General features: G+C 41.4%; 1 protein-coding gene across 1 annotated transcript in view; it reads left to right on the forward strand.

Moving 5' to 3' along the window:
• The window catches only part of svep1 (sushi, von Willebrand factor type A, EGF and pentraxin domain containing 1), a 97,685-nt gene that overhangs the window by 25,524 nt on the left and 50,160 nt on the right, over window positions 1-22,001 (forward strand). Inside the window, exons 2-4 of the mRNA XM_008283380.1 lie at window positions 519-774; window positions 2,242-2,418; window positions 20,515-20,673. Coding sequence (XP_008281602.1) covers window positions 519-774; window positions 2,242-2,418; window positions 20,515-20,673 — 592 coding nt within the window. The remainder of the gene's footprint in view (window positions 1-518; window positions 775-2,241; window positions 2,419-20,514; window positions 20,674-22,001) is intronic.

The raw sequence follows: 22,001 nt of genomic DNA on the forward strand, positions 1-22,001 counted from the left end.
CACCAACTTTGTCTTACTTGTCAACTTAAATGTTTTTTTTGGAAGTGCACTGTCTATTAAAAGTAAGACAAACTGGGAAATTTGCTTTCTTAAGTCAGTAAGTAAGATGAAAAGATTAACACCACCGTCAAATCTGATGTTCAGTATGAAGTAACACACTTTAATTTAGGATTCAGACTGGATCCAGGGGCAGAGTGCTCGCCTGGCTTTCTCTAATGGTTACAAAATCCACACATTAGCACCTATAAAGCTAACTTACGAACACATTAAATGTTGTTTGTTTAATTTGAATAAAATAATTGATCGTTTTTGGTTTTATGTGAGTTATATGCCAGGCTCCAGCAAGTCACTACACCCGGCCAGAATATAATCAGGCACATAAGCTCCTGTCAAATCCAAACTAACATGAAGCTAAGGCGGTTTAAACTGGTATTAAAGTATTGAAATGTTTGATTTATAAACATGAACACTAAGTCCGATACTTCCTCCTAATTAGCGTATATTTTCTTCTCCAACAGCAAATCCTTCGTCACTCCCGCGGTAACGCCACCAAGGTCATTTTCCTCATCACTGATGGCTACTCTAACGGTGGGGACCCTCGGCCGGTGGCGGCAGCTCTGAGAGAACGTGGCGTCGAGATTTTCACTTTGGGCATCTGGCAGGGAAACATCCGGGAGCTCCACGACATGGCCTCAAACCCCAAGGACCAGCACTGCTACCTGGTGCACAACTTTGCAGAGTTTGAGGCTCTGGCTCGTCGAGCTCTGCATGAAGGTAAAAGGCACAGATGAACATTACATATGTTCAGAAGCAGTTTTTTTTTTTTTTTTAACAACTTGTAAAGACAGATTCTCAGCATTTCAAAGGTGATGTTGTATTCAAAGAAACATCCGTGATCTCATTTCACAGCTATTAAAACACGTCACATTTTAAACACTTTCCCACTTACCACTTTTAGCTGCATGGAAGTGAGCAACATCAGACTCTGTGTTTTGGTAAATAGACGTTGAAGCTACCATGGTTTCTCTGTGTCTCTTTGAAGCCTCCGTGCTTCCATCATCACCAATTGACCTGCAGCGATATTTCTTAAATGAAGGTTTTGACCCTGTTGAGATTCATTGCTTACTTTAAAGGAAGTGGATAATATTTTACATGGAATCTGACAACATACATTTCACATAGTTACATCTGTGTTGTGCTGCCAACAGCCATTTGACCTCACTTCTATACAGATTATACTTTTCCCACACTTGATGGGGACTTCCCACAATTTGGTGAAAGGAGAGAGTCAGTCATGGCTTTTAAACTTAAAATATCACCATAAAATATCACAGTCGAGTGCAGCGTTGAGTGTATAGTGAGCTGTAAATCGCTCTTATTCACCGACAGGCTCTATATGTCTGCGTTCACATACACTGTGTCTGGAAATCCAGATGTAGACGGAGTGGTAGAGGTCAGTCAGACGGGCGAGGATAAGGCGAAAAGAATGAAAGCCAATGCACACCATACTATCAGCTTCGCCTCCGGTCAGTCTCTTGCTTTCTGTCTTGAAGTCTGCCCAGCGTCACTGCCAACAATAGCCTCAAAGCACAGACTCAGGTTTTCAGAGACGTGGAGCCACATGTTGAGCTCTTGCTTTACAATGGCCAAATTACAGAAATTATGACGGAGACATTGTGTCCCGCTCAGCCATCTTATAGTTGCAATTAAAAAACAAAAAAACAAAAAAAGACAGGTCGAGTTTTGGAAGTAAAATTACAGCTTCCATTTGGTTTATTGACTTTCTTTTGTGAGTTGTTTGCTCTGGAGCAATTTGTACATGAAAGTGATTTGGCTGTACAGTTGTGGCTGGCGAGCACTGTTGATTTTTGCGTTTCTGTCTGCATTTCTGTGGTTGAGGTGCCTCTTTGTCTCTGAAGGAAACTCTACTGTCAGACAGATGTGTTGTGGCTTGCTAAAAATAAAGCTGCTCTGAATATTGCAGGTGTTGCTGTGTTTCTTACCCTTTAAGACTTCCTCCCTTTATTATACATTGTTAAAGTAAAGCTGCTGAAGGTAAAACTGTGCCAGAAACTCCCACCTTAAGCATATTTGGCTGTCTGCACTGTTATACCTGACTTCAAAAATGATGGTGTCATGCACTACAATTAACTTGACAGTTTAAATTGTCTCACTTCCAGGTGGCGTCATTTGATCTTACTGCAACTTGCACTTCTCTGCGTGTTTGTTTCCTACCCTCAGACCTCCCCACAGGGAGCTACATCCAGGAGGATTTGTCACGCTGCTCATCGCTGTGTGAAGCGGGCAAGGACTGCTGCGACCTGATGGCCAGCTGTAAGTGCGGCACACACACCGGACAGTACGACTGCATCTGTGAGAAGGGATACTACGGCAAGGGTCTGCAGCACGAGTGCACAGGTAGGACGTTTCACCGGCCTCGCCTCAGTCCACTACATCAGCACAATCATACACTAAGTAGTTTCCCCTTCTAAGTCAGCATGTTAAAAAAATCACCTGCCTCTTGTTAGCAATTGTAGGACTTTCAGAAAGCTGCAACGTTGCATAAATAAACTGGAAAGTCCTGTGAGTTTGCCAGGGTGATTAAGTTTTATCTATATATCACTCATATTACGAGCTATTGTGAGCCAAGCACTGATGCCAATTCATCCCTCTTACAACTGTTAGGTGAAGCCAACCAGGGATAAATCAACATCAAGCTGCTCGTAAGCTAAGCAGCTGGGTATTCGTGTATGTGTGTATTTCTTTTTTTATGACTCTGTGGGGGTGTATGAGTGAAGAAGAGTCTGACATTTTGTAAACTATCACATAAAATCATAAAAATCTTCGCTCAGATTCGACAAAGCCACTCGTGTGTTGCTGTTTCTATCTGTGCAGCAAATGTCCAACCACTTGTTGCAACTATTGTCATTTTAACGGCCTCTAGCTGGAGACTTGGCAGCACTAAAACAACATTTTCATGCCTTTTTTAGGGGCGTAAATTGACATTTAGGGGTCTTTATTTGTTCCTTAGTGCTCCACATCAGGATCATGGCCTCGGGGTGCTGCTGAGCTCACTATGGGTGGATGTTAAATAAGCAGCCTGTCCACTTAACGCAGTGTAAGCTGTCCACAGGACAGATCACTATCAACAAACCCAGTAATGTGCCGTAGGGGCGGAGAGCTGAGACAGCGATGTGTTTATGTGCAATCAGGACCTCAGTGGCCTTCCCTCACCTTTGACTCTCAGACTCTCAGTAGGATATATCCCATCCTGCTCTCCACCCTCAGCTTCCTCCTTTAAATCACATCTTGTACGTCCATTTCTTTGCACTAAAAATGCTGCCGTCATTTTAAGACGAACTGCTTTTTTCTGTGGCTCTTATTGCTTCACCTCCCACTTCTGTTTCATTCATATCCATTTGAGGACCAAAAAAAAAACCTTTCATCTGTTGCCAGAATGCTCTGGCTTTTGCCCTTGTGCTCCTCACTACTGGTTATTTTTAAAGTTTGGGCTTTTGGACTTTATGTTTTATGGTTGCACAGACGTCATTTTAGATAAGAGAGTCAATGAAAGCTGCTCTCGTTTATGTGTCTGTCTGTGTGTGTAACCATAATGAGTTTATCTCAGATGTCAGATATCTTTCTTGTGTTTCTTGAATTACTACGATCCATAAGCTGTAGGTTACAGGGCTTTGCTTGACTCAGAAAAGGACTTTGTAGATGACCACAAATGACATAAAGCTTTATACAGTAGGCTGGTATGCAGTTAATGCAGTGAGTCTGTGTTTATGTCTACAATGCTTGAGTTACTGAAACCTCAAAATGGGTTAAAAAAACAAAACCTTTGTCACTTTGCCGTTGGTCATTTTCTTTTGTCGCTGGTTAAAATCTCTTTGGCGATCCCAGAAACTAATCCAAATTGGAAAAACCCTGAGTTCAAGCTGAAGTTGTACTCATGTAAAATGTCTGAATATAAGCTGAAAATAATAAATTCTGCTTTTTATGACAACCATAAACAGACTAAAGTGTAGAAAAGAGTAACAAAGGGCGAAGTATGTGATGTAGGAGGGCTTTCCCTCTTTGTCTTTTCCTCTACTTTAACACAAACATTTACCTTTCCTATCATCTTTCCTGAAACCTTGTTGGGGTCTCCAACAAATATATTCTTAGGTAATGTGATTTAATCAACTCCATGTTGTGTTAAGCTCCAAGAAATGACATGAAAACAATGGAATCTTTATTTTTTCAATTAAAATTCAGACTCTTGTCAGACTGTTCTTTGCGGTTTGCACACCATCACTCAGTGGGATGACGCTGACAGTCAGAAATATTAGAGATTATCTCCTAAATTAGATTATGAGATGAGAAGAGATTAATCTGTAATGATTCCCAGATAAATGATGGAAATGTTCTTGCTGAGTAGAAGTGTTTAGACAGCAGCCCTTTATGTGGGGAACCCCTCAGAACCTCTTTAATTCCTGGAGCAGATCCCACTGCACAACTCGTGGCAATGCATTAATTTTGTTTTGCTTGAGTGCTTTCATTGCTTAAAATCAATCCAACACTGCAGACAATCAAATTAAAACACTTGCCAGCAGCCTGCATAATGACACGTTAATTAATCTTCTACATGTTCATTCTTCGGTCAGTTAAATCTCCTAAGAAACACAGCGTAATGTTGCAGTTTGACGCAGGTGGTCTCTGTCGTTTAAGTGTAAGGTTAGGGGTTGATACATTATTTTCACTGAATATGCAATCCCTAAACTCACAGAGGATCACAGAGTGTGTGATTGTTGGAGAGCGGAGCAGCCAACAGATGCACTGGCCGGTCTGTGTGTCTGTGTTTACAGAAAGTAACTGCTGCGTTTCAACGTCAGTCATTTAGATCGCTCAGCCTTCGTGCAGAGGAGACAGGTGGGAGGGATTGAGCAGCTAAGAAGAAAATCAAGCACGAGTGCTCTGCCTAGAGGAAACAATCACGGAAATCTGGATAACAATCACCTCTAATAATGGGAAACAATGGGCAATAATCCTGGCTGTGTTTGCCCTTTGGGTCTTCCTCTCTCTGCCCACATGTTTTCAATCCAGAATTAGATAACTGGCAGAGAAAGATGAGAAAACAGAGTGGCAGAGAAATGTAGATAATTCAGACTGGTGTTTAAATGTCAGTAAGAGAAAACGAGAGCAACAGGAGGAGGATTTCCAAAGTGAGAGCCAAAGTAAAGGGCATCGGGGTCATCTTGCCAAAACGCGCGCCTCACTAATTCTCATCAGATGTTGTCGAGACTGGAGCCCCACTCTGCTTATTAATCCGTTTTAATGGTTTAATTAATAGCAGAGAGCAGACTTAAGAGTTGGCATAGCCGACATGAGGAAGGAAGGACACAGCGAGGCGCTGCAACCGCAACTGAGGAGTGCTTCCTCTGTCTGTCTCTGACTTGTTCATATAACAAGATCTCATGGGAGAGGAGTGGGTCTTTTTGTTGTGGACGCTTGAGTGTCTGAGAGTCGTCATTCTCATGCTATGGAGCTGACATACACCCACAGCGCGCCGGCCCAGGCAGAAATATGTGTCACTGCAGTTGCTGTTGTGGACTGGCAAGCTGAGGCACTATTAACTGTGTGCATCTGAGTTTTGGTTTTGTCAACTGGTGCGAAACACCCTCATATATGGTTTTGAACACTACATTTATTGAAGGTTTTATTCTCTAATAACTTACAAGGCTTTTTTTTGGTGTAGTGGTGGCTCCAAAACCAATTAGGTTTGCAGTGAGAGGAGTGCGTAACCAAGAAACATACAAGTAAACTTGACAAGCGCCTGCTGTTTGTCGAAAAATCCAGCGTCTCTCTTTAATATTCTGTTGCTTTAACCTTAATGGGCTTGGCTGAACTGTAGGTGTTGCGTGAATTATGGGTACAACATGTGCTTCAGCCATGCCAGGTCTCTTGAGTGGCAGACAGACGCAGCTATACACTGCAGTGCTACTGCCAGAGTCAGACATTGCTCTGGTGGCCTCAGGTGGGTTTGTTGTCTAGACTGTGAGTTTGCATAGGTTTTATGCTTTTTGGACCTTGTTTTCTCACATTTAATAGTCTTTGACACATCTGAAAGCAATATGACTGAACTTGAGGCCTGTCAGTGGATTACTATTATCATTGGCTGAGGGGTTCTGTTGGAAACACTATCCAAATCCCTGCAGTGCACAGCAGTGTTGTTTATGAATCTGTCGACAGCCAAGGGAAACAGTCTCTTCCACAAAACACGACTGGAATCCCAGCAGATAGAAACGAATGATGAACCCAGTTCCTGCGTAGTTTGTTTTACTCTGACAGGCAAAACGCTGCCTCTCTTCAAATACCAATCCACAGTCTTCAATATCTGTATCACAGAGGATCAGCGAAGGAATGGGGAAGTGGATATATTGAGTAAGAGGCTGATGGGAAAGGGGGTGCAGAAGGGTAACATGTTTTCCTCCTGTCACACATTCTGGCTTATCAGCCTCTTCTGTAGCGCAAGAGAATGACAGGAGCTCTGGACTGTGTTAATGTGGTGTCAGCACAGCCTTTGTTGTGCTCAGGACAGCTCTGCTGGAGATGCCTGGAGGAGTGGGAGAATGAACGAGAGCAGAGGACAGCATGAAAGAAACACAGTAGAGCAAAAAGAAATAAATATTTAAAGACGAATATAAGGTGTGTGTTTGGGTCCTAACAGAGAAATATGATCTCTGATTTCCAAATCATGTTAAGTGTTCTCAAATTTGATTTATGTTATGTTTGCTTCATGTTGTACCCTTTGCTTTGCTGCTATAAGTTTAAAAAATGCAATCTATAATGAGCTACCTAAAATATTGATTGATGTAATATTCATAGGCAATTGTTATTGTCTTTGTTTACAGAAAATAAAGAGAAAATTAAAAAGCATTGCTGAATCAGAGGGAATAAATATTGTTTACAATTACATTGCCATCTCTGAACATTAACTTCAAAAGAGGTAAAGAACAGACAGGAACATCATATGTCAGTTTTAGAATTTAGTGTACAGTTGGTTCTATTGAGGTTACATGGAAATTTTATTTGAGAGGCCTTTAGTTAAGCATTGTGTGTTTGTCGAACTATCTTAAAGGTCAGAGTTGACTTTTCAGGGCTGTTCACTGTTCCTTTACTCTTTATGACAGCAACATGAAAACAATTAGAAGACTGTGTTCCACTGAAATATTTGTAGTATTTTATTTACTGATGTTTGTGATTTGGAAATGAGGAAATATATTCAGATGGCTTACCCTTTCTAAGATGGTTATCGAGGATATGAACCGCTGACTGGAATGCTGTGAGTGGAGCAAAACATTTCTTCTCAACTGATACTAGAAGAATTGCTCAATGTTTACAGTGTTAGGTTCACAAAAGCCTCCTGATCCCAAGAGGGGACGCGTGGCCGTATTGAGCTTTGGCTCGACCCAGAACATGATGCATCTATCTCTCTATGGATGGACTAGACGGCCTGTTGTCTGAGACAAGAGGCATTCACTGTGTCTGCTCTGTAAATATTTGTGGTCTGGATGTGAATGACCGAGAGATTCAGGGCGGGAAAGCCTCGAGGTGGACATAAATTGAACAGAAGAATTAAAATGACAACAGGAGAGTTGGAATTTGTTAAATGTTAAGGAGGACTATAAAAAATGTTGAAGTGGAAGGGATTTTGCAATCATCTTTTCGTTTCTTCTTTGCTTTTACTCTTTTTGGCCTCATCCTGGTGCAGAGGTCTCCAGTGTAAATGAAGAGTAGTCAAAATGAAAAAAGCTCCAAAGGATGAATGTTTTTTGTGAACCCTGAGGAATGTGGCTGAACTTGACACCACATTGATTATCACTGTCTCAGTTCTCGAACCTCTGCACCTCATCTGACCTTGTGATGTCTTGCTAATGCTTGTTTAAACATGAGTTTATACCATGTAGGGATCAACACAAAAGCACAACCATGTGTTTTTGGTGTGTGTTAAAATATGCCACATTCAAAGATCTGACACATACCAGGCAACAGGACAAAATCTTTTTATAACACCTGAGGGAGCACAACAGACAATGTCCCATCACCGGTGAGCCTCTCACGCTTTGAAATGATTTTAAGCTTACTCAAAATATCAGGACTGTAGTGTCCAGGTTTAGCAGTGGCTGGCGTTCCTTTCATAAGAGGAAAATCCCTAAATCAGTAGCCGTCCAGGATTAGTCCATTATTTTTGGCTGCAAAGACAGACTACCTGCAAAAAAAAAACCAAACTGTTTTCACAACTTTGAACCTGCCCAGCCTGATGGAGACTGCCAGGTCTAACTTAGATAATGTTTACTGAACGTTTACTCAGTTCCAAACTAACTGAGCCTCTGTCAAAGACGTCATTGGTGTGGCTGCATTTTGTTCAGTTGCCAAAGAGTCAAGTACAAAATTTGCAAACAGCAGTTTACATGTCACAGAGCAACAACCAACATGGCTTATCATCTAAAAACAGGAACTTGTCTGCATTATATTCCTCAGTTGTTCTTATCATGAGTTGATATAATTCTATTTTCAGGAATTATATTAATATGTGCAGGTGCACACAGGTCTGCTCCAGGTTTGTTGTTAGAATTTCACTATAAAATAACAAGGTTACATTTATTTTTATAAGATGCAGCCACTTTCTGAGTTCATTCATTTCTTATTTCGGCTCATAAAGCTAACAGGTGGAGTGCAACAAGTTCACTTTGGCTCATTTAGTTCATCTTAAGATAAATGGAGATTTTTTTTCCCCCCGCCACCGATCGATTGGCTGAAGCACAGGTATGATTTCAGCTGACCTAGATTTTCTTTGGTTGACAACAGCTCTACAAAATATGAGAGTATGTTAGACCTGTAGAAGAGAAGCAAACAATGCTGGAAGTTTGTCAATATTGCTGCATTAATTGTTAATAGTGCAGTGATCTGATTCTGTCTATTTGATAATTGCTGCCAGGATCATTTCATTTGTCCGTGTCATAATACTTAACTCTGGCCTTCCATTTGCTCCATTGTTTGCACCGAAATGTTTCAAAAGTGCATTTTTACCGGAGGAGTGAATTTGGTCAACTCGTCCAACATGTTACGTAAACTTTCTTATAAAGAGTCTCTTTTTCCTTTTACTGTGTAAATCCTAATCCCCACAGTATCACTAACCACAGCAGACTGTCTGCTTCTGTTCAGTTCGTCTGCGTCGGTCCAAATCCTTGTTTCTCACTGTTCTTGCGGTGAAAATGAAAATGCTCACAATGGATTCTGTCTTAGTTTTGGTCCAGTTATGAGCGGGGGGGGCAAATTCCTGGGATTTCCTGAGGACAAGAAGAGGAAGGTTTTGGGGCGCTCAAGCCTCACCAGCCTCCCGACTCACTCCACTCCCCATTAATTGCTTTAACTGATTAGGTTTGTGTTTTTCTTTGGTGAGCAGAGGGTGGAAAACGAGAAGGAGGGAGGGCAATTCCTTTACCCCTGAGCCATGCGTCTTTTGTTGTGGATGGAGAGCTTTCAGTGACTGGGCAAAGATCAGACTGGCTCTGTGCCATGCAGAGAGGGGTGGGAGGGCGGCTCTGTGATGCACAGAAACAAACTCTTTTCCAGATTCATTCATGACAGCAACAGTTGTGATGTTGAATATATTACACACTGGATTTTATTTTTGTAGTTTTTGTCTGCTGTGGTAGCTGCATGGGAGATCAGGCCAAACTTTTGATCCCCAACTTTTCTCAGAGTTTCAGGAGCAGTTAGGCTTTTGTGAAATAGCTCAACTTCAACGTTGATACAGTCATGTCTGTTTCCTCGACAATGTGGGCTAAGGATCTTTGACTTTTTCTCTAAAGCCACCATGAGGCTGAATGAAATATCTCAAAGTACAGGCGTACACTTTCATCTTATCCCGATTATGAATTCTATTCAATCTAATGATAACCTGATTTTTATTATTCGTGAAGGGGTTATTACAGACATTTCAGGGGTTTTCTCTCAGGCTCTGGCTAAACTACTTGTTTGTTTACAACCTAACCAATTAAATGAACACTTGTGTTTCTTGCACTGTTGGATAAACTTTAGTTGTAACAAACCAGAATAATTTTTAACCCTTAGTGTTGATTTAACCATAGTTACAACCTGCACACATCTATGCGTCCATCCCCACACCCATGTTTGAATTGCACAGCTATGTTCATATCTAGATACGTGAATATCTATGCATTCACTGCCTTTGCCTGGTTCGCCATCTCTGCAAGTAGCCTACTGTATGTAAGCAAATGCAATAATGACATAAGTGTTAAGCCCATATTTTCTCCACACAATATCCCACAATCATGGTTCTGACATTGCCAGATTGCAGACGACCCTCCCTACACAATTCAATAGGTATTATTATATGATTTGATAAGAGATCTAAATGGCCTAGACATCATACAGCATGTATAGCTACACATTATAACGACCAACAGTTTTAACGTAAAGCCAGTGAAATGCTGAAAATAACCAAGGGGTCATGGGGTTAAACAAGTGAAATACTAAATAAAATAAAGGCGAAAAAAGAGGACGCACAGCAGTTATGCTCACACAAATGCCTGGAACAGAATTTTTCTGCTGCTTTTTAACGACCCCAGTGTCTTAGCTGCCCTCAGGTGTTTTTAGAGTCTTTCATGTCATTTGGTGTTTGAAGTTTTTTCGCTTTATTGCAGATTGTACACACGAGTCTTAAAGTACAGTGTACAGCGTTGAAATCCATATTAGTCAGTCCTTCCATGCCACATGTTTCAGCTCTGTTCCACCCTCTCTGCCCTCATTAAACAACACATATAGGTCTGTAAAAAGCCTTAATTGATAACTACTGCTGCCATGTTTGTAGGTCAGAGACACAACTTGTGTTATAAACTGAGGCCACTCTGTGCCTGTGTGCGTTTAAAAAAAGAGACCGAGATGAAGGAGCAAGGAGGCAGAGGGGCAATAAAGTGGCCCTAATAGGATCCTCCTCTGCGGGAGAACATGAAAAACAAGGAGCCGTGAAACAGCCAGTGGTGCGAAACAGAACCTCACTGTGTCATTAACACTCCTCCTCCGTCCATCCATCCATCCATCCCTCCACCTTTCTACCCTTCGCTCCGTCAGATTCTCTTTTATTTTCCTCCTGCCTTCCGCTGCCTGGGTCTCCTCCTTGCCCCGCTCCCTCCATCATTACCACCTCACAGCTACCTCTTTTTCTGTCCGTCTTTCCGAGCCTCTCTCCAGCTACTGTAGCGTGTCACCAGGTGCAGCAGATGTAAATTAGTCATTTGCTGAAAGGTATTAAGCAGACGGCAAACACCTCTTGAAACTGACACAAACATAAGCTTTCACCACTGACATGTATTCCTCACTGTTTATGCCAGCTGTTTGTAATTCTTTCCATTAATCAGGTAACTATTTAATGTCAGAACACTGACAAATATCGTTCACAAATGGTATTATTTTTAATTGATTAACTAATTGGTTTCATTAATGCTCCTTTTTTTTTTTTTTTTTTTTTGGTTAAACTAACTATTGTGATAGCTAGAATTTGTTCTTTTCCAGTTCTGGTTACACACTTGCTGCATCTTGGTACAAGTCATAACCCAAAACAGGCACACAACACCAAAATTGATTAGGAGCATACTACGTCAGAAATTTCATGTTAGTTTTTTCCCCCATTTTGTACAAAATCTATGTAATTATTTACTTGGTATTTTTGTCAGGCGTCTTTCGCTCACTCTACTTTGGGATACTATAATAACTCTGGCTTCCGCTACTACTGCAAGGCAGTCGCCTTCAGCCAAGACTGAAAAAGGACACATTTTTTCTTGAAAAAAAAATCACTGGTCAGCATGTCCTCTGCTTTGACTTTTTGCTCTACAACTATTTTAACCTCTTTGTCCCTCCATTTCTTCCTCACACGTAATTTAAGCTAAAAAATGTACCCATGGGAATTGAAGGAGGAATGGATGTCTCTTTTAGCATCCTAAGTGCTTTTCTCTAGTGTATTTTTCAAGGCCTTTGCCCTTCTTCAAATCCAACATGTTTGTCCCTTTCTGTGACCCTCATCTGTCTCTGAATTTTTTCATTGACCCTCTTCAGCTCCCACCTACTTCCTTACGCTTTCTAATGTCCTCACAGTGTGTATGTGTGTGTGTGGGTTTGACTGTGATCTGTTGACTGAAATCTCTCAAGTTGAAGGGAGGCAATGAAGAGGGACACACGCAATGTCAAGGGTCACAGGCTAATGATGGAGGAAACTAGCTGCTGCCAGCTTTGTGGAAGAGAAGCATTGGCTGCTTTTTGTTTGTCTTTTGCTTTGTGACCCACCAAACCCTGCATTCATATTCATAAACACACAAAATGACACTTTTTCCTGAATGAAATATTTGTGTCTAGAGAAATCACAGGATGGAAGCTACTTTTCAGACTGATCATGCCAGATACGGTTGTCTTGTTTCGTTTAGTTTCTGCTGTTTTCGCACATGAGCACATGAGCACATGAGCACATGAGCACATGAGTACACACTTATGCTGATACAAGAGACTCAGAAGCATACAATCCCCAACATGCTACACGTGCTGGAAGAGCCTGTCTCCTGTCAGTGAATCTGTTTTGCAGAACACTCCCTGAACTCCAAACAGCCACCAGGGAACGTCAACTTTGAGGCTATTGTGGGAGCGACTGTGTCTGTGAGCATGTGGTGGTGTTTTTTGCACACGTATGTGCTGCACACTGTGTCTTCATGTAGATCTAAAAATCAATCCTTCATATCAGGTCAGGAAGTGGGAAAGCATTGAGAAACTTGATGAAATTGTGACGTGACAGTTGAAAAGGATATGAAAACAGGCCGTCCTCTTTAAACATGTTAGTGTTAACATTCTGAGTGTTATGCTATGTTGTCCCTGGTGTACTGAGATCATACCACAACCTTCTATCACAACATTTCTCAGCCTGCTGACATCTGTAATCAGGCACACCAGACCAGAGACCAACCTGTGTTTGTACAGTTGTTTAGCGGTTCGCCTCGCTCTCCCAGTGATTCCCAGTGTTCCTGGAGTCTGTAATAAGCAAGGAGGACAGTCTCCCTGTCCTTGAGAATTCATAAGAGATATCTAGCAATTGCGGTGAAATCATTCACCGTTAGGAATGAGATTGAATAATAAGCATCCAAACAGCAATGGAGTAGCCACTGAACTTGCTCAGTTTCCTCTCCAAAGAGTGCCTTGCATCACATCACAGAAGTTTCACATTCTTGAGTTCAGGGGGTCTGTGGAGGTCTTTTCTCCCCCCCAGATGGAGGCTGTGTAGGTGGACAGCTGTGCAGCAGCCACATCTCAACGCAACCCCCTTTTTCACTCTGCAATCCAGCTGGAGAGCAGACCCGACTTCAGTGAGACTCTGGCGATGTGATTTAGAGCCTCTTGACATTCCACGACGATGGGATTCCCAAACTTTTCCTGTTTCAGGTGACCCATGTACTGAGGTTGGAAAATTCCTGTGACCTTCACCGTTTCAAAGACAGACGCAGTGCACATCTTACTTCGCGTGTCTGTTTTTATGAGGGCAAAATGTACTTCTAAGCAGAGCAGAAACCAAACCAGGTGACAGGTGTCATCTGTGAAATCTGAAGCCTGCTGCTTGAGTCTACCTGTTCATATGAAGTAGTTGTAGTTTATTAGAGTTCTTAAGGAGTGTTTTTCCAAATATATACTTGTCATTTTCTTTGTATTGTCACTTTGCATTGTTGCTTGGTAATTCTACACTCACATATGGTAGCGTCTTGGTACAACAATGAAGATCTTCGTGCTCTCTGCCACTTGAGGTAACTATAAGTGCAATGAAAAGGGATTCAGTGTAAAAAGTGTGGTCTTCAGACACTGTTGGTAATATTGAACGTGCTTAACTGTTATATGATAAAAGTATCTGTCTTGGTTTGGCTCCTTTACATTCTTCACATCTCCATATCCCACCATTTTAAGCTCCCCTGGTGGTCCACATGAATTCAGCATGAGATGCATATACTCAGAGTAAATGTATATACAGACTGTGTTTACCTGAAATGCAATATTCAAACTGAGCCCCAGTTCCTTCATGTGCCTGTCAGGGTCATGCGTGAATGTAGGTCTGTTTTTGTAGCCCAGACTATACATTTTAATTGTCCATTTCCATTGTCTATTTATGCACCTCAAGTGCGCGTGGGAAGTCTCAGTTAAGAGTGGAAAGTTTCCTTGCATGTGAACATTGTTTTTGCTGCGAAAAACCCTGGAATTTAAGGTCTAACTTAACAACATTTCTTGTGTGAGAGGGCCTTTGACCGCAAGTGGCCAGGCCCGTGTCCAGATTTGGCAGCCCATTTGCAATATTGCGGGACTTCCTCCGTCCCCATTGTTTGGCTTTGAAGACGACTGCCAGACAGATCTGGGTCACGACATCTCAAATATTGAAGGGTCACTGGAATATTTGTTACTTTTATTGTCTGCTTTGCACATAATAGCCGTATTGTTAGCTGCTCGTTGGGTCTGTGACATTTCTTTTCCCCGAATCCAAATGTAGACGCGAGAGTGTTTGTAGTGGAGCAGACATCATATTTTTTCTGTTTTCATTGTAAATGGACTGAATCGATACAGAAGAGTAAGCAGATGGAAGGCACCAGTAAAAATATATAAATTTAAGAGTTGCCTTGTTAAGACATTTTTTGAGTTTTTGTACCACTAGATGTTTTTCTACTCACCTTTTTAAACTTTAAAGGAAACCAGATTATTAGATGTTTTTTTAAAGAATATAAACTATTGCCCTGGAACTTTGAAAATTAGTGAAATTATAATTTAAATCAGCAACTGTCTGATCAAAGGAGAAGTGAACCAGATGTTGAGAAGATGTTGGATAGCTTTCAGTAATTCAGTGCTTTTGACACATTTTAGTCAGCAACAAAACAGTTGTTGTGCTTATCCCTGCTTGTTCACCACGCTGACTTTTCGATTTTGAGGTTTATAGATTGTTTCTCAGTGGACTGGAGTGGAAATATCAGGGTTTTATTTTTTTTCTTCCTGTTATGAAATATGAAGGATTTATGTAATGATTAACTGCTTATATGTCAACTCATAATTGCTTCAATTTAGGTATTACAGTATGCGGGATGTCTGTCCAGAGTTTAAACTGTCATGTTTATGGTTTTACAAATTCATGCTGTCACCCTCGTGTGACAGTCACCCTTTCTTGGTGGTATGTCAAGTGGTAATGCTCCATCACATGTTCTACATCTGTTCCACATTGATTATTGAACTGACACTTGACTTTTTAAAAAAAAATTGTATCGCAAATCAAATCACCGTTAGGATATCTGCCCGAAAAAAATCGCAATTTTCCCCAAATCACTCAGCCCAAGTAGGAAGCAGTGAGTCTATGAGAACTATATGGATTACCATGTGTGTTTTTAAGCATGTGTTTGTGGATTTTGTTGGACGAAGCGGAATATGTCCCTCTCAGATGAAAACCGCTCTCTTTCTCTGCCTGTTTGTCATTGTGGCTGAGGAGGCAGATGTTCTTGCTCTCCCTCTGGATCTCCTTTCATCGTTTCCGTCCCGGTCTGTTTTTAGGCCTGGCTAATCGAACCCAGTCTCCCCCCTGAGACACAAGAGATTCTCGTGTGATAGTAAGTTTGGCTCCCAGACCAGACGCGTCTGCCAGTTTAAATGACTTAACTTCATATTAGGAGTAAGGACTTAAACAGATGAACTGGACTGTGCTTGGTTTTGTCATTTTCTTTTCTTTTGGACTTCCTATTTAATCCTGAGAGAATGTATGCTTTATTTTTTTATGAGCTGCTAGTCTTTGTTTTCAGAGGTGAGGTTTGAACTTAATTCCATGAGTAATGAGGGCTAGTGTCAAGCAGGGCAGAAAACATTGGGAAACATGACGGAAAACTGCAAGTAGCACATTTGTTGGGGATTATTTTTGCAGTTTGAGACATTTTCAATGTGACTTTTTTACAGCAGCTAGATGGTGAATGTCGTGCTGACATCCAGGACTGGTTTTAGCTGCACAGACAATACGACTCACAGTTTTTTGTTCCTCTAGACAAGAAGGAAAATATACAGTCACCAGCCTCATTCTTTAGAAAGAGGCAGAACAGTCAGGTCAGGTCAGCGGCTGAGAGAGTCATAGCCAGTCGCAGCTTTCCAGGAACAATCAAGGAGCCCTGCTTTGCTGGAAAACCAGACATCCATTTTGATAACTCTGTTTATCTTATCTCCCTGTTTTCTCACCAAGATAATTCTTTGGCTTTCTCACAGCTTCCTTTATTAACCCATGGAGACCCGGTGCTACACATGTGTGTACCTGTGTTTCCCTCTGGTGTAGCAGAACAAACTATTCAGTCTTTACTTACAAGAAGACGTGGATTGCAGCTGGTAATGAACACAGCAGCTAACTTTAAATGTAATGACATGTCATTTGACTTCATTATTAGGATAATCCAAATATTGCTCTAACCTTAAATAAACTGAGAGTCTCTCTTTGCTTTCCTCAGATCATTACTGGGTACAGTAGTCTTCTTTGACCAGCTGCTGTCCCTTCATATGGTTACAGCCAGTCCAGACACAGCAGGATCTTTCTGTTTTATGGTCATCTGGCTGCTGACGGTCCACTTCCTCTCTAAATGAAGGGTACGGTGCAGTAGAGCTAACTTTGCAGCCATAGGCAATAAGAAGACGGACCGAAAACTAGATTTTTGGCTGCTGTGTAATTCCGACCAGCGCACGGTCCAAACACAATTAGTTTCAGTATGGGGGCCTGTCTTTTGGCTGAAGTTATGGAGCAGTTATACATTTTAAAGGAAATTCACACAGTTTGCTCCATGTTCAACTTCCAGCTTTTTCATTTTTATTTTACATTTATGGCTGCTTATTGTGTCATAATTTATTCCTTCCTGTTCATCCATCCTTCTTTCACCCCGATTCCTGCAGCCAGAAGCCAGGTCTGGTTTTTCTGCGCTCTGTGTGTGGGTGTGCGTGTGTGTTTTTGTATATGTGTGTGATCATGCATCTGTCTGTGTACATTTCTACCTGCCAGCCCACGCATCCTGCCAGGAATTGAAATTTTATATTTTTTAGATACAGTATTTCCACTGTTGCGCTCTGGGTGAATTATTATTCACATTAAAAATAACTAGGCTTCCTGTAAACCTTAAATGAAGCTGTAAAACAGATTCCCGAGGACTTGCACAGAGGGGACACTTTGAGCTGTCGTTGCTCTTATGTAAGATGCCTCCTCTGAGTTGAAAAGACACAGAATGGGGAAGTTTCATCAGCTGCTTTTGTTATCAAGAAAACAGCAGACAGACTGACTGAGGCGCACACTGTCTGCACCACAACAGGTATACCACATGGTTTTTCTGCATGTGTGTGTGTGTGTGTGTGTGTGTGTGTTTGATGTGGGTTACTGGGTGTTTTTCGGTGCCAGCAGCCGGTGCCTGCTTTACAGTCGGTTAACATCTTCTGGCTGACCTGCTGCAGCCGAGGGGGAGGGAGGGAGACGAGGGAGCGAGTTGGGAGAGGCCAGGCTGGCATCGACTCAACAGTGGAAATTCACACCTGGCCTCTGGCTTAGCGGCGAGTAAATGAGTTGTGAAGAATATTAGTACTGTGGATTCTCTGTTGCACCTACAGTACCGCTCATGATTGAACCTGCTCGCTGAATGTTTCTAAACTGGAGACCTCTGAACTGTTCTCTTTACGGCCATCATATTTTCTCCCTAAAACAGTGGTAAAGCTCATAATTAGTCTTGCTGCGAACACTGAGAAGTTTTGAATCCCATCAGATATCCCATGTGGATACTTTTTTTTTTCAAATTTATTAAAAGCGTTTAAACGATGTGTGTGGGTGTGGATCGAGAGAGTTTATGATTTTCTCATTTTAAGCACATGGCACCACATTAAACTGTCTGAAACTCCCTTCTCTCTGAAGCCTGTTTTGATTTGGAAATGGCTGTAGTCAATACTGCGGATTTGTTTTTCCAATTAATGCGAACAACTTTTGGATTTGCTTGAATAGACTGTGACGGGAGTAATGCTGCGGCAGCCAGGAGTGAAATGACAACTGCTATGCATTAACAAATTAACTTAGTTTGGTCCTTATATGACATGAGTCTAATTAAAGTGGTATTATGTATGGAGCTGCAGTGTCAGACTGCAAAATCTGTAAATGACAACCAGAGACGAGCTTGTGACAGCAGTCTTATTTGAACTAGGCCACACATGAAGAGAAATTCATGCTATATGTGGATGCTGTGAATAATAACATAATATGAGAAATAAATTGTTCCCAAATGTGTTTAAAGGAACATTTATGCGGAGTGATTTTGGACAATTAAAGAACCTATATTATGCACATTTCACTTGCGGACTGCAAAGTGGCTCTGTGGTTTGCACTGTTGCCTCGCAGCAGGAAGGTTGCCGGTTCGCGTCCCGGTGAGGACACCCGGGATCTTTCTACATGGAGTTTGCATGTTCTCCCCATGCAGCGGGTCTCTCCAGGTTCTTCCCAGTAGGTCCAAAAACATGTTGAGGTTAATTGGTGATTCTAAATTGTCCGTAGGTGTGAATGTGAGTGTGCTTGGTTGTCTGTCTCTAAGTGTAGCCCTGTGATAGACTGGTGACCTGTCCAGGGTGTCCCCTGCCTTCACCCTGAGTCAGCTGGGATAGACTCCAGCCCCCCACGAACCCTAGTGAGGATTAAGCAATGTATAGATAATAGATGGATGGGCGTTCACTTGCTATAAAGTTCAATAAATACACATCCATCCTCTGTCTAAACTGCTTCGTTTTAGCTCCATTTTAGCTCCTGTCTCTCTAACGCCCCTCTCCTGTGTAGCCTAGTCTGCTCTGATTGGCTACATACCACAACCCCAGATACACAAGTATAATCAGAAAGCAAAAATGGTGCATTGTAAGGAAGCTGCTCATTCTTTCTTTGTGGGCGTGCCAAACTAGCTGCGAGGCAAACATTATGCAAATGTACAAGGTGATGTAAATAAGTAATAGAAGAAAAACCCAGACTCCAAATGATGAATTTTACACATTAATGAGCAGGTTTTTTTTGTAAAGGAAGAGAGTAACTCCCTTTGGCATGGACTTTGCAAGCGTGCAGTCCTTATACATGCACAGTAAGTAACTTGATGAAGGAGAGGGAACAACCAAGAAAAGTATAACACGGGCTCTTGAGCTCCACAAACATTAGATAACCAAGCATTTTTGCAGTAACTCCTGGGAGTGTTTTCCGAAATAAGATTGAAGATGTGATGGTTAAACAGTTGATGTGAATCATGTGTAAATCTGCAGCCATCAAAGGTATTATGGCTGTAATGTGTTTGAAAAGCTGTGGTTTGGATACACTGGAACAAAAACAGGACATAAGAAAACTGAGTTTGGGAGCAACTGATAAAGGATTTTTCCCGGCAAAGCACACCAATAATCACAGTGAATTATGGGAATTTCCAGCACAATAAATAGCTTGTGTGAAACTACCCGTGTAACAGCTGATAAGGGATGTTGTCCCCATTTTTTTTTTCTCCATGTTTCAAATAGTCATAATCTGATTTTAGGAGATAATTTAAAGTAGTTAATCTGAATACATCAGAGACTTGTGAGAACGTTGGAATTTGAATGAGATGGAGATTACATAACAGTGAATACATGTTTGATCAGGTGATTTCCAAGTTGTGAACAATTCCATGTGAAAGTAACCTTTAAGCCTTGATAAGACCCATATGATGGATTCAGTCATTCATTTTCACTCCTCTGCAGTGCAAGTGATGCACTGCAACTGTGTTTTTGGCATTGATTGATGGTGAATGAAAGAAAGCTGGAGGACCTTCATTTGACCCCTGCTTCTTCATCTTAACAGCATGTCCTCTGATCTGACAGAGGTGATCCTAATAGGAAACACACTGTATCCTGTCTGCGTGTGCACATGCAGGTGATCAAAAGGGTTTTTCTAATGTAGCCCATGTGCGCTTACATGCAAAACGTAACTGGTTTTAGATGCTCATAAACCTTTCTTTGATTGTTGCATTTCTTTGTAATGAAAATGGTCCGTGGTGTTCATTGCCATGAAACAGTTTTGCCTGCTTGGAATAATTAAGATGCTGAACTTGTCTTTTTTACCTAGCCAGTGAGATCATTTTGTCATATTTGCCACATTTTCCGCCCTTAACATGTCCAGACATGAATATAATCAAAGTCTCCTCATAAATCTGTGAAGTTGTTTTTCAGTTTCAGTCACGAAGCTTTTAGCTGTCTTGCAGTAGTGAGACAGTTTTTCATTTCAGCTAAATTTATATTTTATGCATGTCCATCATCCAATTTTTCCAACCAGCTGTCTCTTTGTGTCTTTTTTTCTTCTTCTTCTGCAGAACATCGCATGTTTATATTGAAAAAATGTGGGATTGGTTTCTGACTGTGGTATCTCTCCTGTTCTCTCCTTTTTCACAGCCTGTCCACCAGGCACCTATAAACCAGAGGGAACTCCAGGAGGTCTGAGCACCTGCCTGTCATGCCCCGACTCCCAGCACACTTCCCAGCCTGGTAGCACCTCCGTCGACGACTGCGTCTGCAAGCCGGGCTACCAGCCGATTGGCATGACCTGCCAGGGTAAGAGGAACCGATCTGTTAATCGATCAGATATATTTAATTTCGACCAAAGCTTGTGTTTGCTTTTGTTGCAGAGGAAGATATTTGTTCTACTTTTTCTCAAGAATGATGGGTTTGAACTGAGTGGTTAACATGAGCAGTATTGATTGTCATCGCTGAGACATAACGGAAAAAACACCACATAAACAACCTCAAAACACACAGTACACCTTCACTGTAACAACTGCTCTTTCAGGATTGTGGCTTGAAAACAAAAGACTGCTTTGCAGAAAAGCTAAAAAAAAGACAAACAGCACCTTGTTATTTGAATTCTATTATTGCTTTATTTCAGACATTATACTTAGTCTGAACGTTTGACTCAGTGTAGGTGGAGCAGTTTGGACACATGTCGCTGATACTTCAGAAAAAAGGATCAGTTTCACTTTATTGCATGAAAAGTTTTATGTCGTAAAGTGTTTTTAATGTTGTAATAGATATTTTAAAGTTGCATGATCGGATTTAAGATGCTCACCTCAACGCAACCCAGCAAGGCAGCGCAAGATTCAAACCCCACTCGAGGTTTCTTCCAGAAACTGCACATGGGCCCAGAAGACAACTTTTCTTTGTGACTAACTTGCCTTACTTATCTACAACCTAGCAGAGACAGCTTACCTATGAATAATATCTGCTCTTTATCTCATTCTGTCCTCAACAAATCAGTCAATTGAAAGAAACTGTGCTTTAGCTGTGTTGTCCTCCATTTACATCCCTGGAAACACTTGTTTTCAGGCCCTGTTGAGATTGTAAAGATTGGAAAATCAGTATAAAGGGTTTACTATGTGTATAAACATGTTTCGTAAGGTAGAAACGTTTGGTAGAATTTGTTGCCAATAAGGACATTGTGTAAGAGCAGTGAAAATCACGAGGGGTTGTAAACGCAGTGATAAATCGATGAATCGGCTGGAACACATGCAGTGTATTCCATAGAAGTGTAAGATATGAGCGCCCAGTGTCATGAATCTGCTTCCAGTAATTTCACTGGCGCTCCCATTCCTTGAAGAATGAGCCAGCAATTTCCACACAGCAGTTCATCCCGAAACAATGATGTCCATTAATCACAGGTTTCATACAACATGTTGTACTTTCTCTTCCTCTCTCCGTGTAGATTGAAGTTTGACAACCTGTAATTTTCTGCTTTCATGCTTTCTAATTCTTTTCTTGTCAGGAAGATTAACTTTCCGTTGTGTCCCAGATTTAGATTTTCCTCACAGGAGGATTTTTCAGTATGTATTTCACAGCATGTCAGTTTGTTTATTAGTTATACTTTAACATTTTAATGTTTTTCTCTC

This window comes from Stegastes partitus, unplaced genomic scaffold, assembly GCF_000690725.1.
Source record: "Stegastes partitus isolate 25-593 unplaced genomic scaffold, Stegastes_partitus-1.0.2 Scaffold308, whole genome shotgun sequence".
Classification (NCBI taxonomy): domain Eukaryota; kingdom Metazoa; phylum Chordata; class Actinopteri; family Pomacentridae; genus Stegastes; species Stegastes partitus.